The sequence below is a fragment of the Microcaecilia unicolor genome, chromosome 4 (assembly GCF_901765095.1).
Source record: "Microcaecilia unicolor chromosome 4, aMicUni1.1, whole genome shotgun sequence".
Lineage (NCBI taxonomy): Eukaryota > Metazoa > Chordata > Amphibia > Gymnophiona > Siphonopidae > Microcaecilia > Microcaecilia unicolor.
The window spans coordinates 147572354-147591827 of NC_044034.1; the positions used below are offsets into that span (position 1 = coordinate 147572354).

Here is a 19474-nt window from a genome sequence, read left to right on the forward strand (position 1 = left end):
GCTTTTAATACACCTAATAAAATTTTTTACTATGTGTTTTTGTCTCCAACGCAATCTTTTTTTCAAAGTCCCTTTTTGCCTTCCTTATCAGCTCATTGCCAATCCTTATGCTGTTTCTTATTATTTTCAGTCAGGTCCTTCTTCCATTTTCTGAAGGATTTTCTTTTAGCTCTAATAGCTTCCTTCACCTCAATTTTTAACCATGCCATCTGTCGTTTGGTCTTCCTGCCTCCTTTTTAAATACATGGAATATATTTGGCCTGGGCTTCCAGGATGGTATTTTTGAACAGCATTCACACCTGATGTAAATTTTTGACCCTTGCAGCTGCTCCTTTAATTTCTTTCACCGTTCTTCTCATTTTATCATAGTCTCCTTTTTGAAAGTTAAATGCTAACATATTGGATTTTTGTATGTCCTTAGTTCAAAGATAATAAAGTTCTCTAAGTAACAAACACTGTCCCATCTAGTTTTCCCCATAAGAAGTCTTGTTGCCATATTCTGAATAACTTGAAAGGACAATTTTAACATACAAAGAAATGTTATATATTCTTGAATTGTGCCATGCCTCTTTGTGGACTTTAGATGCAATTTCTCTTTGCTGAGTTTTCTTTTTTTTTTTTTTTTTCTTATTTTGATCTATACAAGAAGGATTTAAATGGATATGTATTATAATTTTCTTTATTATGGGACCCTTTATTAATGAGATAGTGTTCTTTTCTATTCAAGAGTTATCTTGTAATTGTTGAAATTGCTTAAAAATAACATTTAAAAATATATATAAAGAAATACAGGCAATGGTTATGCTGTACAAGAAGCATAACATTTTTTTGTGTGTGAATTACCCTACTGTAATGGAGAAAAAAATGTTACAGAATGGAAATCCTAGTAGTATCGTAAAATGTATTGTACTAAAGTGAAAAGTTAAGTACTCTAATTTGTTAAACCTACACGGTTGGCAGGTGTGCTCCATGCACCTGCTCATTAGATAAGTAATGAATTCCCCAAGCAGCATGACCGTACAAAACTGCTCGATTCAACTTTGATGTAGAGGACCAGATTCTCCCCTCTTCTCTGTGCTCCAACCCCTTCTCCTCCTTCCTCCCCCCTCACAAACTAAATTGTATAGATGAGGAGATAAATCTGGTTCAAATACTAATATTCTGACTCACAGGGATGGAAGGAATGGTTGCCCCTTTTATATAATTACTTGTAAAGATCAGGAATCTTTTAAAGGTGCAATTTTTCATGACACATGGGGATAGTCTTTAATAGAACAACACCTCCAGCTCAGTCAGTTTTAGCCAAATTTCAATAATGCATAAGCTGACCTTCTGCCCGTCTAGCAAATTAACCAACCCCATGCTTTCCCTTGAGTAGGATATTTTAACAAGTTTTTGGACATCTGTAAAATCTACTGCTTTTTTTAAGCAAGAGGCTTGAAAAAAAAATAGGCAATTCAAGTTAAAATAATTAAGACGCCTCTTTTCTTCTGGTGCTTACAATATTTCATTCCTAAAGAGATATTTGTCTTTCAAATTTCTGAAATCTCTACATACATAAACCAAAGTTCTTAGGCCACTAGGCTTCAACAGCAGTTTCTTCTGGCACTTGGCACCAGTGCACTCTTAAACAACCAGTAGGTGGTGCTATTGCATGATGGTCAGGATTCTCTCTCGCCACCTATTAAGTGGACTGTGATCACTGCCTCTCCTAGACCCACCTTCCCCAAGCAGCAGATGTTAGACTCAGGCCTCAAACCTACAGTAGGTCTTCCACAATGCAGCATCCCTAGACCAGCCTAGATTATCACTTTTTCCTATGAAACAGATACTAATTTTAAATTTACCTGCATCATGAATATATTGCCCTATTGTGTCCTATGATTAATCATATATTCTATAAGCAGTGAATGTCAAATGTCATTCTTCACTGGCATGTGCTCAACTGATAAACATACTGAAATTGCTTTGGAGATATACAGTATATAGTCATTTTCAAGACTCTTTGAATGTCCAGGAAATATCTAGAATTTAATCATCTTTGGGGGGATTTCATCAAGGTGCAGTAAAAGTTCATCTTTTACCGCACCTTGATTATCAACCAGATTCAGCAACCTGTGGGATGCTGGTAACACAGGTTGCTGAATCCCACAGTAAATTAATAACGCTGCTTGCGAGCCTCCTTGTAAACAGAGTTATTCAATGTGCCCAGGAGAATAAGGCTGCAAAGCTGTGTGTCCCGATGCTCCCAGGATGCCAGAGCAGAGTTCCCCCTGGCTTCCAGGCTCCCCTGACCCAAGCCCCGCCCACTTTCATAAGGTCAAGCCCCCAACTCTGCCTCCCCCACCTTAAAGGTAGTCCTTGCCTGCTCAAAGGGCTACCTCAACATCATTGGTGATCCAGGGGGACTTAGAGCAGGAACAGTGCCCAGTCATTCCTGCCCAGTCCAATGCTGTATCCAAAATGATGTTCCTAGCGGTAGTTTTGTGTGACTACCACTAGGGGTCATATTTCCATATAACACATGCACACACACACAGATACAGAAAGACACACATACACAGGATACACACACACACATGCATATACACACACGTGCTTCCTCCAGTCCTGTCATCCTAACAAGACATACTTTAACATGTCTTTTCACACCCAGTACCTGAACAGACATGCTTAAGTTTGTAAATGGAGGAAGGAGAGAGGCACTATTTTGTTACACTAAAGTCTACATTCATTTGTTCTTTTGTTGTTGCTGTTGATTTTTTGTTTCTGTATTTAGCACATGCTAAAACACAGAACTGAAATGAAATACAAAAGAATGTTTTTTCTGTCATTTTGCATTAGAAATAGCACAACGTAACATGTTGGTGTCTTCCATATGGTTTTAAATGAGTTCTCATCCCTACTGATTAGATACCATCAGAACATGTAGCCATACTGGGTCAGACCAATGGTCCATCTAGCCCAGTATCCTATTTCCAACCAGTGGCCAAGCCAGGACACAAGCTCCTGGCAGAAACCCAATTAGTAGCAACATTCCATTCTACCAATCCTGGGGCAAGTAGTTGCTTCCCCATGTCTGTCTCAATAGCAAATTATGGACTTTTCCTCCAGGAACCTGTCCAAACCTTTTTAAAATCCAGACATACTTATCGCTGTTACCACATCCTCTGGCAAAGAGTTCCACAGCTTAACTATTCGTTGAGTGAAAAAATATTTCCTCCTATTTGTTTTAAAAGTATTTCCATTTAACTTCCTTGAGTATCCCCTAGTCTTTGTACTTTTGGAATGAGTAAAAAATCAATTTACTTCTACTTGTTCTACACCACTCAGGATTTTGTAGGCCTCAATCATATCTCCCCTCATCTGTCCCTTTTCCAAGCTGATGAGCCTTTCCTCATACGAGAGGAGTTCCACCCCCTTTATCATTTTGATCACTCTTCTTTGAACCTTTTCTAATTCCTCTATATCTTCTTTGACATTGGGCGACCAGAACTGAACACAATACTCAAGGTGAGGTTGCACCATGGAGAGATACAGAGGCTTTATAGTATTTTTGGTCTTATTTTTCCTAATAATTCCTAGCATCCTATTTACTTTTTTGGCTGCCGCCACACACTAAGCAGAAGATTTCCGCGTGGACCATAACATCAAGTAACTATGATTCTGATTATTCTTTAACTCTCTAAAAGGAGTTTGTTACATATAATTAATTAGTTTGTGAGTGTCCCTTTAATTGTGGAAAAACTCCACTTATATTATCATACAAACGATTGAAACCTCAAATCTCCAAACAGGAAAGAATACAAAAGTATTTATACTGTCCTTGTTATATCAGGAGTAAGTTACTATCACTGGTTTCTTAAGAAGGACAGAGAGAAAAAAATCCCAGAAGCAAAAAAACTCACAATTAATGAGAAAAAGCAAGTGAGATGAAAAACTCTCTTACCTTCAAATATTAATTAATAAAGGGGCACTCACCCAAACTAAACCATAACAGACCCATCCCAGCCCTAAATTTGCAAAAGGGCTAACTACAGAAAACCACCCCACTCGGAGGGCACGGCAATCTAAACAGTTCGTTAAGCAGACATTGACTTAGAGTTCCTCATGCTGGCTTTTGCTGTCAATCAACAAACTATCTCCTCCAAAGTTTAGTACTTAGCTTTTAATTAGGCAGACAGTCTCAGGTCCCGAGATCTTGATAGCATCAAATGATGTTGTAAATTGCTAAGAACTGAGAGCTGCAGCACGCTGTGAATTCCTGTCAGCTGCTATCAATACTGAAAGCCGACACTCCTCCTTAGGGGGCTCCGGAGCCCTGCAAATACTTTTTCAAGCAAAGAAAGACAAGCTTTAGTCCTTCAATTCTTCCACCAAACAAAAAGGACATCAGCCCTTCAACAAGAGCGCCTTGTTTCGCCAAATTATTGGCTGCTTCAGGAAGGGCGCTTTCCAATGTGCATCACCTTGCATTTGTCCGCATTAAATTTCATATGCCATTTGGATGCCCAGTCTTCCATTTTCCTAAGGTCTTCCTACATTATTTCACAGTCCGCCGCATGTGTATTAACAACCTTGAATAGTTGTGTGTCATCTGCAAATTTAATCGCCTCACTCATCATTCTGATTTCCATATCATTTATAAATATGTTAAATAGCACCAGTCCCAGTACTGATCCATATGGCACTCCACTGTTCACCCTTCTCCATTGAGAGAAATGACCATTGAACCCTACCTTCTGTTTTCTGTCCAATAACCAATTCCTAATCCATAGAAGGACATTGCCTCCTATCCCATCTCTCTTTAATTTTCACAGGAGTATCTCATAAGGAACTTTATCAAAAACTTTCTGAAAATCTAGATATACTACATCAACCGGCTCACCTTTATCCACATGTTTATTCACACCTTCAAAGAAATGAAGCAAATTGGTGAGGCAAGACTTCCCTCGACTGAACCCATGCTGACTCTGTTCCATTAAACCATGTTTGTCTAGTGTTCTGTAATGTTATTCTTTATAATAGTTTCCACTATTTTGCCCAGCACTGACATCAGGCTTATCAGTCTGTAATTTCTTGGATCACCCCTAGAACCCTTTTAAAAAATCGGCATCACATTAGTCACCCTTCAGTCTTCAGGTGCTACGGACAATTTTAATGGCAGGTTACATATTACTAACAGCAGATCAGCAATTTCATGCTTGAGCTGAGTACCCTTGGAAGTATGCCATCCAGTCCAGGTGATTTACTACTCTTTAATTTGTCAATTTGGTTCAGTACATCTTCCAGGTTCACTGAGATTTCTTTCAGTTCCTTTGCATCATCACCCTTGAAAACCATTTCCAGTACAGGTAGATCTCTTGCATTTTCTCCCGTAAAAACAGAAGCAAAGAATTCATTCAGTTTCTCTAGTCTGCCCTTGTCCTTTCATGATCTAATGATCTCACAGATTCCCTCACAGGCTTTCTGCTTCTGATGTAACTGAAAAAGCTGTGATTATGAGTTTTAGCCTCTGCGGCAAGTTTCTCTTCATATTCTCTTTTAGCCTTCTTTATTAATGCTTTGCATCTGACTTGTCAGTGCTTATGTTGCTTCTTATTTTCTTCATTTGGGTCCTTTTTCCATTCTTTGAAGGACAATCTTTTGGCTGTAATACCTCTTTTACTTCACCTTTTAAACATGCTGGCTGTCATTTTCTCTTCTTTCCACTTTTGCAAATATGTGGAATGCATCAGTTCTGGGCTTTCGAGATGGTATTTTTGAATAACGTCCATGCCTGATTTAGAGGGGCATAATCGAAAGGGGCCGCCCATCTCTAAGGACGGCCATCTCCGTGGACGGATCCGAGAAGGGGCAGTCCCGACCGTATTATTGAAAAAGATGGGCGGCCATCTTTTGTTTTGATAATACGGTTGGGCCCGGCCAAATGTCACAGATCGGCGGGTTTGAGATGGTCGGCATCGGTTTTCAGCGATAATGGAAATCGAAGGCGGCCATCTCAAAAATGAACAACTCCAAGGCATTTGGTCGTGGGAGGGGCCAGGATTCGTAGTGCACTGGTCCCCCTCACATGCCAGGACACCAACCGGGCACCCTAAGGGGCACTTTTAAAAAATACATTAAAATACCTCCCAGGTGCATAGCTCTCTTACCTTGGGTGCTGAACCTCCCAAATCCCCCCAAAATCCACTCCCCACAGCTGTACAACATTACCATAGCCCTTATGGGTGATGGGGGCACCTACATATGGGTACAGTGGGTTTTGGAGGGCTCATATTTATCACCACAAGTGTAACAGGTAGGGGGGGGGGTGGGCCTGGGTCCACCTGCCTGAAGTGCACTGCACCCACTAAAAACTGCTCCAGGGACCTGCATACTGCTGTGATGGAGCTGGGTATGACATTTGAGGCTGGCTTAAAGGCTGGGGAAAACAAGTTTTTAAAGTACTTTTTTTTGGTGAGAGGGGGTTAGTGACCACTGGGGGAGTCAGGGGAGGTCATCCCTGATTCCCTCCGGTGGTCATCTGGGCAGTTCAGGCACCTTTTTGGGACTTGGACCTAAAATAAAAGGGTCCAAAAAAAGCGACCTAAATTCTCGCTACGGCCGCCCTTCTTTTTTCCATTATGGCCTGAAGCCGGCCATCTGTTAACCACTCCCACACTACCCCTGTCCCGCCTTCGCTACTGTGCTGACATGCCTCCATGAACTTTGCTCATTTCCGTGACGGAGTGCAGTTGAAAGCGCCCAAAATCGGCTTTCGATTATACCAATTTGGGCGCCCATCTCCCGAAGATGGGCGCCCTTCTTCTTTCGAAAATAAGCTAGTTAGTGTCCTAACCTTAGCAGCCAATCCTTTTAGTTTCTTTTTAACCATTTTCCTCATTTTATTATAGTCACTCTTACGAAAATTAAATGCAGCTACAGTAGATTTCATTTGCGGGTTCATTCCAGACAGTAGCTCAAATTAATCATGTTATGATCAGTGTTTCCCAGGGGACTCAACACCACTACCTCTCACACTATGCCATGCACGCCACCAAGGACCAGATCCAAAATGGCTCCCCCTCTCATCGGCTCCTGGACCAGTTGCTCCAAGAAGCAGTCATTTATTACATCTAGAAATTTTATCTCCCTGGCACTCCCTTATGCAACATTTATCCAGTCAATTGAAACCATTACTATAGCATTGTCCAATGTGCCAGCTTTCTTAATCTCTATAAACATTTCTTCATCTGTCTGTTCGTTCTGTACCTGTGGATGGTAGTACAGCTTTACAAGAATACTCCTTCCCTTCACACATGGAATTCTATCCATAATGATTCCATGCTGCTATCTGTTTCATGTGGAATGTTTATTTTATTTGACTCAATTCCCTCATTAACATATAGTGCAACCCCCCCTCCAATCTGATCCTCTGTTATGATTCAGTTAGAATTCTGCTAGTCAGACAGGGGAATGCTTGGATCCGCTCCTGATTGGTCTGTCAGGGACTGAGCTCATGTCAGTCTGATCTACTTAAGCTGACTTTTCCCTACAACCCCTGCTTTGACGTTACTTCATTAAACTGAAGCCCTACCTTTGCTCTGTCTGAGCTATTAGCTCTGTGCTTGCATGGAGTTATTACTCCTTTCCTTTGATTGCAGTTTCTGTTGCTCTGTCTCTGTCTACCGGCTGCTGCCTGCGTGTGTCTAATTACCTCTCTCACTGCACCTGGGTTTCTCTGTTTGGGCTGTAGTGCTGTGTGGTGAGCTCCTACCTCGTTCTGTTCCAGTTTGTTTGTTTTACTTCCCCTTCCTTTGGAGTTCCTTTTGTGCCTGTATGTTTTTCTCCTTGGCAGGTCCTGCCCTGGTAGCAGACTCGGGACCCTTTTGTTTCTCTCCATGGGGGTTGTTTGTTTGCTCTTTCATTGTACCCCCCCCCCCCCCCGATTAACCCGTTGTCTGCAGTCTTCCCTGCCTCTGGTTGCTGTGTGTGTGCTGAGCTTGATTTAACCCTTTGTCTGCAGAGCTTCTCTGCTTCTGGCACTTGTCTGTTTACTACAGTGACTGTTTCAGTCCTTTCTTTGCTGTACTACTTCCTGTATTACAGAGCACTGTCCCTTTCTGTGTGTGGGGTGTGTGTGTTAGGCTCCACACTCCATTTTGCGGACTTTTCCCTTCCTTGTCTGCTTAGGGTCTCTGTATCTTATATTCCAGTCCCTCACCTTCTTTGTGTGTGGCGGGCTATGGCTTGACGTGTTTCTGTGTATGCTTCCCTTTCTCCTTGATTACCAGCACCGAGGGTGTTGCTGGTGCTCCAGTCCCCGTGGGGGACCCCTCGTTTAGTCTCTTTCTCCCCTCCCTAAGTATGAGTTGGTTCCAGTTAGGCTGTGAGGCCCGCATGCTTGAATTCTGAGTGAATCGGTTCCCGATAGGCCATGAGACCTGCCTGATTGCCCTATCTTCCCTTTTCTGGAGGTGCAAGTTGGTTGCTGGGTGTTTGTACAGAGCTTGGTAGCTGGGGTAGTGTGTAGTGCCTGTTCGGCCCACCCTCAGCCTTGGCCTAACCCCTATACTAGGCCTCGGCCAGGGCCCAAGGGCTCACAACCAGACTAACATCCTCTCTATCATTGCGATACAATTTGTACCCTATTAACACATTGTCCCATTGATTGTTCTCTTTCCATCAAGTCTCTGAGAAGCCTATTATATCTCTTCATCATTTAGTGCTATATACTCTAACTCTCCCATCTTATTTTTTAGGCTTCTAGCATTTGTATACAGGTACTTCAAATTGTGTTTTTTCCTTAGAAGTTGAAGTGGATAATGTGTAGCCTTTATCCTGCTCTCTCAATGAGCACACTTGGCTTACTTTCAGCATTGTTGAAACCTCTCTACTGGGATTCCCTAAATGCCCTGTTTCAATGGTATCCTTTGAGGGTACTCCGAACCATGCACTCCTGGGTGACTGTTGGCTTCCCTCTCCCCATTCTAGTTTAAAAGCTGCCCTGTCTCCTTTTTAAAAGTTAGCACCAACAGCCTGTTTCCATCCCGGTTAAGGTGGAGCCCATCCTTTTGGAATAGGCTCCCCCTTTCCCAGAATGTCACCCAGTTCCTAACAAATCTAAATCTCTCATCCCTACACCATCTTCTCAACCATGCATTGAGACTCCAGAGCTCTGCCTGCCTTTTGGGTTCTGCGTGTGGAATGGGGACCATCTCTTAAAATGCTACCCTGGAGGATCTGGACTTCAGCTTTCTATTTAAGAGCCTAAATTTGGCTTCTGGAACCTCCCTCCCACATTTTCCTATGTCATTGGTACCAACATGTACCAAGACAGCCGGCTTCTCCCCCAGCACTATCTAAGATCCTGTCTAGGTGACGCATGAGGTCCGCCACCTTTGCAACAGGCAGGCAAGTAACTAGAGATCCTCACATCCACCAGCCACCCAGCTAACTACATGCCTAATGATCGAATCACCAACTATAAACAGCTGTACTAACCCTTCCCGCCTGGACAGAAGTTCTTGGAGACATATCCTCAGTGCAAGAGGATAGTGCATCCCCTGGTAGGCAGGTCTTGGCTACAGGAGTACTTTCTACTTCACCAACGTGATGCTCTCCTTCTAGGAGAACCTTCTCCTCCAAGGCAGCACAGGGGCTGCCGGACTGGAGGTGGGACTTCTCTACAACATCCCTGTAGGTCTCTTCTATATTTATTTATTTATTTATTTATTACATTTGTATCCCACATTTTCCCGCATAGCACTAGGTTCAATGTGGCTTACAGGTTCCGGAGAGGAGAGTACCAACTCTGGGAATATATACAGAGTGGAAAATAGAGTAACAGTAGATGCAAGGAAGCTGATAAGGTTCCAGAAAAGAGAATACAACTCTGGGATGAATATATAGTAGCATATAGAGAGAAGTAATCCCAATGAGGCCGATAAGTCTCCGGGGATGGGACTACAGCTTCCAGTGGCAATACAGAGTAGGATAAGGGCAGAAGTACACTTAATTATAACTGGAGTGGTAAAATTTGTAGTTTGAAGTAATAGGATTATGTGGCAGGGGTATTGTTCATTTCTTAGATCGAAAGATGTGATGCATTGTTCATGAATTAGTTTGGGTCTGCTGGGTAGGCTTTCCGGAAGAGGTGAGTCTTGAGGTCTTTTTGAAATTCTAGATGGGTGTTCGCAGTTCTAATGTTTCTAGGTAAAGCAGTCCAGAGCTGGATGCAAATGTAGGAAAAGCTGGATGCATATGTTGATTTGTATTTTACTCCTTTACAGTTTGGGTAATGCAGGTTTAGAAACGTTCTTGATGATTCGATGATGATTCTAGTTGGTAAGTCGATAAGTTTGGTCATGTAGGTTGGGGCCAGACCATGGATTATTTTGTGGACCAGAGTGCAAATTTTGAAGGCTATTCGTTCCTTGATTGGTAGGCAGTGAAGTATTTCGCGTAGGGGTTTAGCACTTTTGAATCTTGTCTTTTCTATTGTAAGGAGGAGGTAGAGGGAAAGCAGAGAAGAGCTGACAGGGGCAGTCAGCCAAGAAATGAAGGGCACTCTCTGCCGGGAAAAGGGGGTAGGAGGCTTGTAAGAAAGGAAGAGAACTACAGAACCCAGCAGCACTTGCAAGGGAGGGGGGAACATGAGAAACAGCACTCCCACTCCCAGCAGGCAGAAAAGTCAAGAGGTGATTGGGAGATGGAGGATAATCAAGTGGAGGAGCAGCACCTGGGAGAGAGGGTGGGGGAAGACTCCATGGAGTGGGAGGAGATTGAGCTGGAGGAGAAGAGTGAAAATGTTATGAAGGAGGCTGAGCAGGAGCAAATGGAGTTCTTCTGCTCAGGACAAAGGTTAATTACCTGAAGAAGGTCAGTCTGGACATTTTGTGTGGGAGGTTGTCAGAGTGTTGGTGTCTGACGAGCGAGGGTGGAGAAAATGCCTCTATCTCCTAGGCAGTAGGAGAAAGTGAGTAGAGGAATTGACTGATCCAAAGGTTTATTTCAAGTTGTTGTGAAGTTTCAAGACTGAACTGTTCTGAACTATTGGTGATTGTTGGGTGGGGGAAGAAGGGAAGCCAGGGGCACAGAGACCAGCAGCTATATTACTGTGGACCTGCTGTTTTCTCGCTGGTTGTGCTCTGGAATAAAGTACTCTGCTGAATAAATAGTACTGTACATTACTCTTTGCAAGTGAGCAGGAGCAGTTCTGCTTAGGAGATGGATTAGCCCCAATTGTGTGGGTGAAGAAGGACAGCACAGAGAGGTGCTAAGCTGCGCACAGACCACACGGAGAGGTGTTGAGTGGAGAGCGGACAGCACGGAGAGGTGGTGAATCGAGAGCGGACAGCACGGAGGGGTGCTTGCTGACACTATATACCTCTCTGTCTCTCTCAGCTCCTCCAAGTCTGCTATTCTAGCCTCAAAAGTACAGACTCCCGAAGACAAATATACCTCTGGCACTGAATGATCACTTATACAAGGACTAAAGCAAACATCTCAATATTTTTGTATTGAATCAATTTGTATTTTAATTAATTACACAATAGTGTGCAGAGTGAAAGCAAACAAGCCTAATCTAATTTTGCTTTCATTTTGCAGCTCAGCACCATTTCTTCAAGGGGCTTCCTGGTAGTTAGATGTCATACAGCAAACAAAACTATTTATCCATACTACTTCCACCAGTATTGACAGGGATTTCTTAGGGCCCTGCATCATTTCTCAGTGTTACTACCTTTTACACCAGGCATCAAATCTTCCAAATTTCAACATTTTCGATCTCAATTGCAATGATTAAACTCATTCCAAAATACCTCCTTATGTGCATCTCCAGCATTCTCTGTTTGCTCTGATGGTGCTCCCAATTTCTTATCAAGGGGCTCTCACTACTCTGCTCCTCTTGATGGGAAACTCTTTTCATGAAGAGTGCAATCTTCAAAGCCGTTTATGCAGCTTAATAGCAATTTATGAGTGTAAATTGACTAGCTGTTTAATCTAAACTGCCTTCCCTCAATCTGGCTACAAGAATGGGGTTCCACAGCAAGGATACTTTAGCCAGATTTGTTGGGGGGGGGGGGGGGGGATATTTCCAGGGTATGTTTTAAACAAATTCTAAAAGTAGCACACAAGGAGACCAATGTATAAATGGCAATGTACTTGCCATTTTACTGCAAGATGTCATTTTGCAGCATAAGAATTGCCATATTGGATCCGAGCAAAAGTATGTGAAAACCAGTATGCCACTTCTTATCCAGCATGATTGCAAAGTTTAACATGTCTAAAGGTTTTTGAAATATGACATTACTTACTTAGGAAACCACTCAGGTGAAAAAAAAGGTCTCTATACTATAAGGAACATATAAATTAATGGAGACAAAGTATGACTGATGTGTTGTGTACGACTGCTGTAACGAATGTTTATGTCTTCTTCGGTACGGAAGTTGTGTCTGTGCTGTCCTATCATACAATTGTGCTCATGGCTTAAATTATATTATATGTTATTTGTATATTTTTTGATATGTAAACCGTTCTGATTTGTTATGCAATAAGTGACAGTATAGTAAATAAATAAACGATTATACAGTAACTTGAACCCCTAGTGGTAGTATTGCGAGACAATAGAGGCAAAAAAGACAGGAGGATCATGAATAAGATGAGCAGTATGAAGTTAGGACCCAAAGCAATAAACTGAATTGGAAATTGGTTGACTGATAGATGACAGAATGTGGTGGTAAATGGAACCTGCTTGGAGGAAAGGAAGGTGAGTGGAGTGCCTCGGGCATCGGTGCTAAGGCCAATTCTGTTTAATATACTTGTGAGCGACATTGCTGAATGGTTGGGAGGGAAAGTTTGCCTTTTTGTGGATGACATAAATATTACAGAGTGGATACCCCAAAGGGAGCAGAAAACATGAAAAGAGATCTTCAAAATGTAGAAGAATGGTAAAAGAACTAGAAGTTGAAATCTAATGCGAAGTAGTGCAAAGTGATGTACTTAGGATACAGAAATCCAAAGGAGACATACTAGATTGGATGTGAGACACAGACATGCACAATTCAGGAGACGGGGCCTTGGGGGTGATAGTGTCTGAGGATATCAAGATGGCAAAACAATGTGACAAGGCGGTGGCCATAGCCAGAAGGATGCTAGGCTGCATAGAGAGAGGAATAACCAGCAGAAGACAAGAGATGTTAATGCCACTATATAAGTCGCTGGTGAGGCCCCACTTGGAGTATTGTGTTCAGTTTTGGAGTCCATATCTCGCTAAGGATGTAAAAAGACTTGAAGCAATTCAAAGAAAAGCAACAAATATGATAATGGGGTTTGGACCAAAAGTTGTATGAGAAGAGACTCAAGGAACTGAAGAAAGGAAATATAGGGGTGATATGATAGAGATGTTTAATTATTTGCAAAGTATTAATATGCCAACAAACCTTTTCCAGAGAAGGGGAAGCAGTAGAACTAGAGAACATGAATTGAGGTTGCAAGGGGGATCAACTTAGGAGTAAGGGAGAGGGTAGTGGATGCCTGGAATGACCTCTCGAGGGAGGGAGTAGAGAGAAATATAGTGACAGAATTCAAAAAGGCAGGAATTCCTAAATGTTACTATGTAATTGATTCAGTCAGTCTGAAGGGACCTAATAGTAAACCTACTATAATCCTCCACCTAAGGGGTCCTTTTACTAAGTGGCCGTAAACAGTATTGCGTGCTTTCCATATGCCAAAATACAGTACCGCAGGCTGAACTCAGATGTCCTGCACTAGTTCAGGAATCTGCGCATGCTTCCCCAGTAATAAAAAATACTTTGTACTTCATTGCTTTGTTACAAAATGAATATTACATTGTCCCTCAAAACCCTAATCTCCTTGAAAAAAAGCATGCCACATCCAGTCTACTGAATGTATGAAAACTGACTGCATCAAAAAATACAGCACAAGCACTTTTCACAACCTAAGATTCAGCTTTAAACTATCCAGCCTTCTCTGGTAGATGGATATGTAATAATATGTAAGAATGAATAATTAATACAGGCCAGTATTCAAAGCTAGCAAGGAGAATATATAACTGGCTTTTCTGTAGATTTTCAGATAATATAGGGCCGAGAATCAGACTTAAGGACCTGATGCTATCTGTATAAGAAAGGGATAGAGAGAGGGCACAGTGAAGGCGGGCTGGAAAACTATCCACATAGCAGAAATATTCAGTTGCTATCCAGATAAATTCTGGGCCTGATATTCAAAGGATTTACATAGTAACATAGTAGATGACGGCAGAAAAAGCCTGCACGGTCCATCCAGTCTGCCCAAGAAGATAAATTCATATGTGCTACTTTTTTATTTGTACTGTCCTCTTCAGTGCACAGACCGTATAAGTCTGGCCAGCCCTATCCCCGCCTCCCAACCACCAACCCCGCCTCCCAACCACCAGCTCTGGCACAGACCCTATAAGTCTGCCCAGCACTATCCCTGCATCCCACCATCGGCTCTGGCACAGACCATATAAGTCTGCCTAGCACTATCCCCGCTGCCCAACCACCAGCCCCGGCACAGACCGTATAAGTCTGCCCAGCACTAGTCCCGCCTCCCACCATCAGCTCTGGCACAGACCGTATAAGTCTGCCCAGCACTATCCCTGCCTCCCACCATTGGCTCTGGCACAGACCGTATAAGTCTGCCCAGCACTAGTCCCACCTCCCAACCACCAGCCCCAGCACAGACCGTATATGTCTGCCCAGCACTAGCCCTGCCTCCCAACCACCAGCTCTGCCCTAAATTAACAATATTCAAAGCAATTTAACTGGCTAGAAACAGCTCCTGGCTGGTTAAATCACTTGTGCAAGGCAATCCACAGATTTAAAAAAAAAAATAGGTGCACTAATGAAGAATAATGAGCCTGTTGACAGTGTGCACTATTGATCAGTAGTGCACACGATTATAATAATGCATGATATTGTACAATAGTGCACAAAATTCACACTAAACGAAAAGCAAAGGAAAATAATCCACAAAAGAAACTGGAATCATTGTGCTTGTATTCCCCTACTGCACTGTCCAGATACTCAGGGCTGCTGCTGATATATATAACAGCACCAAATACATAGTAGATGATGGCAGAAAAAGACCTGCACGGTCCATCCAGTCTGCCCTACAAGATAACTCATATGTGCTACTTTTTGTGTATACCTTACCTTGATTTGTCTCTGTCTTTTTCAGGGCACAGACCATATAAGTCTGCCCAGCACTAACCCCGCCTCCCAACCACCAGCCCCGCTTCTGCCATCCAATCTCCGCTAAGCTCCTGAGGATCCATTCTTTCCAAAGCTAACTTTAATTCTGATGCCAGTGTTTAACTTAAGCCTATAACTGTACATATTAATTGGTATAATTTTTATACACAATTCCTTTTATCTGTGAAGGTTCCACACTACCCATTTCATTCTATTGCATGTCAACTAATTTTAAACCTCTCCATTACTAAAAAGCTTGCACTGGTTGCCTGTTGGACAATGCATCAAATTTACGACTGCCATCCTGATTTTTCAATTGGTCTTATCCAATTGACTTTTCCAAATAATCACTTACATTCCCAGTCACCTTTAAGACTGGGATATCCCTTAATGAAGAGAATAAGTTCAAAGTCTATGATAGAATACTCATACAAATCAAACAAAATCACTCTTATTTACTTTTTCATAAGGTGCTAAAAACCTATGTTTTACTGTTTGGATTAATAAGTGAATTGGTCTTATTATATTCAATTATTATTGTATCCCTTCTTTCTGTAGAAGACTTCTTGATTGTATTCCACCTTGAATCCACTGGAGAAATAAGCGGAACGTAAGTCTTGGAAGGGAAGAGAATAGAATAGAATTTAAATGTATAAAATCCTGCCATTTGCAAATGTAGAATGGCTTAGCATGTAATGCAATGGGACACACACAGTGGAGGGACCTGGGTGTGGCTATTTAAATAAATGTTGTATTTAGACATTCAGACCTGGAAGAAATATGCACCCTTACATTTAAACACAGCAGTGCTGGTTTACACTAGTATAAAATAAGAGCACATATATTTATTTGGATTTTGCTCACACCTTTTTCAGTAGTAGCTCAAGGTGTTACATTCAGGTACAGTGGGTATTTCTCTGTCCCAGGAGGGCTCACAATCTAAGTTTGTACCTGAAGCACACCCTTATAGATAGGCTTGCACAGTATAAATTTGACACCTACGTTTTTGCAAAACCTGTTATAAAATTGACATATGGCAATAACTTCATAACAGGGCACCTTGGAGAAATGTCTAAAACAAATGTCTATTTTCTGTCTGTATTATAAAGGCAGAAGATAGAAAAAAACATCCAAATTCAGAGTCCAAAAAATAAGTATAATCCTCCAGACATTTAAAACCATTTAACCACCCAGGAGCAGCACCTGGCTGGTTAAATGGCACTTAATCGACTATCCAGTTATCTCCCATTGAATATTGCCAGTTAGTGCTTAGCAGATAATTGGTTATATTGCCCAATATAGCTGGCCGCTAATATTCAGCACATCTCCAGCTAAGTTTGGTGGCTAAATTAAGAATATCTTTGGCTGATTTAAACTTAACCAACCAGTGCTGAATATTGGCTTAGCCGGTTAAATTTAAACCAGCCAAAAAACACCTGGATATTCAATGCCAGTCACCAGAAACGGCCCGACATTAAATATCTGGGCTGACTGCAGAAGTTGGAGGGGTCCCTCCCATGGTCTGAATATCAGGTCCTATATGTTCCAATACAATCTCCCAAAATTGTATCATCAAAGTGATAACAATAATACATAAATACTGTAGCAAAAAAGGGACCATCAGAACAGGCCTGAGGGAAATTCCAATCATATGCCCTCAACTGTCTTCCTGCAGTTCCATCATCAGTCCCAAAACAAGTAAAAATATAACACAATCACGCAATGCATCCAAAGAATATATTGCCCAATTGAATAAAAAGTATATCAAAATCACATTAACTTGAGAACTGTGAATAGCACACACCAACGCAATCATGTTTTGAGCTGCCAAGCTCTGTAGCAAGGTATTATGGTCTCAGAAATGGATTTATGCTATCAATCATTCAAATGCTGAAATGAATTATTCCGGGTTTGTTCAATCTGGGGTTTAATATAATAGGCTTGTACAAATACCCTCCCCCCAAGCATAAAAATTCTTGCACACAAATTCACACCTGCTCCACAAAAGGTTTAGATGTGTACATTTACTATATACATGAACATTCATATTTCATTAAATATATCATATATTCTAACAATACTCCTGGGTCCTCCCAAACTGTGCTTCTGGGAATGGCTACTCACAGGTCACAACCTTTTGCTGCATCTCGTTTTTAAGCCTGTATGCCCCATGGAATGTCATAACAGTCATTTTCCATGTATACTTTACAGAATTACCCCCCACCTGTGAACTTTGGAGTTCCAGAGCTTATCATTTCAACTACAGGTCCCTGGATGTGAACTTGTAGCCTTCTAGCTTCACACCAGGAAATTGATTGGTCTGTTAAAGGAACAAACCCTCTAACTGTGCTGACTGCAGAACCCTTTCTACTTCAGCCAAGTTGCTTCTATCCATTCTCTTACAATTTCATCCTTTTGCTCAGTTGAAGAAACTGTTATTCCCAATAACTGCCTTCTGACCTTCCATCTAGGTTTGGGTGCGGGATCCCAATGACACCAACATATGCACCATGAATCTATATAGAGGCATGATTAACATTCTGATATAATTCTAACCACATTCAAATAGTTCATAGCAATGCATATAGCTGTAAAGAGTAAGCCTTTACAAGCGACACTGGCCTATTTCTTGTATGAAAGCAGACCTTGTGTAGCACCTAACATGCACTTATTGTGAAACTATCTCTGAATATCAGCCATCTGGCAAATGGGACCATCTACTGAAAATATAACATTATATTCCAGAAAAACTGCACTATGCATTATACATAGATTCCTTGGAATAAAACCTCCTGCCAATAAAGACCAGACATTTATATCCCAATGCTGGTTTTAATTGATAGGTTACACCCTATTGGTCTTTCCTTCCAATCCTGCCAACCCACTGTTTCCAATCATTCTCACTCTGATCTCATTACTTATCTTGGCACTTGGGAGAAATGAGAGCAACATCCAGTCAGAAGACTGGGGTGAGACACTCAAGGTAGTACTGCAACATCACTCTTTCCCACAATCCACCAAATGAAAAGCAACAAACTCCATTCATAAACTGGATCACTTCTGGGTGCAATTTGCTTTTCAAAGGTTTGCCAGGACAGAATATCTGTGTAGAATAAGTATCTTTGAGGGTCACTGAAGTACCCAAGTACAAGCGGAAAGAAAATTTATTAAGTCCAACTCCAGTCAAGGGACAGAAAGCAAGTTCCCATATCCAACTTTTTTCTCAATTAATCTGTAAATAGCAGTTCTTACTTTCAGAGGAACAGGAAGAACCAACCCCTAAGCTCAAAATTCCCATTTTTCCAAGACAAACATTCTTGGAAAATATTTGATATGCATAAGATATAAAATACCACAGTAGTAAAATAATCTCTCCATGCTCACCTGTACATGAGAAATCATCAACATGGATAAACCCTGGAATGCAGTCACAGCGGTAAGATCCCGGCATATTAACACAAACCGTATTGGCATGACAGTAATGCATTTCTGCAGCACATTCATCAATATCTGAGAAAAACAGAGATAGGAAAACCAAAAGTTTACAAAATGTTGAAAGTTTTAAAATAGCAAATCCAAAACCTAAGGGTCAATATTCAGCCAGCGGTGCTCAACATTTTACAGACAGCTGCCAGGGTTATACCCAGAAATTGAATGCTGAGCTATATCCGTGCTCCAGTGCTGAATTTCCGAGTTTAAGGACCTGGCTACACCACATGGGCGCTTAACCAACCAAGTGCTGACTCTGCCCTGGTTTTGTGTTTGGCACTAACCAGTCATTTTTTAGCAGCACTAACTAAAAATAACCAGTTATTCTCGAACAAGTAATTTAACCTGCCAGGAGCCATTTCTGGCCAGTTAAATCGCTTTGAATATCGATCTTTAATTTTCTAAAAATACAATTATTTGAGATATAATAAAAAATATTTCACTCATTAGCAGCACAAATTCAAAAGATAATAGTGAATTTATTGCCTAGATCTTCATTACAAAACAGTAAAAAAAAATACATTGGGATTTTTTTTTAATATTTATTTAATCATGTGGATTGGCATTTTAGAAAAGCCAATCAAATCAGAATTTAGACATCCAAGTCGGGACATCTGAAGTTTTTCTAGTATCTTAGAACAGGATCTGTCAATACAGAGCCTGTTCTAAATTACATGGAGAAAAGGACGTTCATGTGCCGGGGATGTCTGTTTTCTTAAAATGGATGTTCATGCACCACATCTAAAACATCAATGGGGCAACACAAG

The 19474-nt window shown here is 41.4% G+C and overlaps 1 protein-coding gene across 1 annotated transcript in view; it reads right to left on the minus strand.

The window, feature by feature from the left end:
• Positions 1-19474, minus strand: part of NELL1 (neural EGFL like 1) — a 633167-nt gene that overhangs the window by 240325 nt on the left and 373368 nt on the right. The window contains exon 13 of the mRNA XM_030200710.1: positions 18603-18728. Within this exon, the coding sequence (XP_030056570.1) occupies positions 18603-18728 (126 nt within the window). The remainder of the gene's footprint in view (positions 1-18602; positions 18729-19474) is intronic.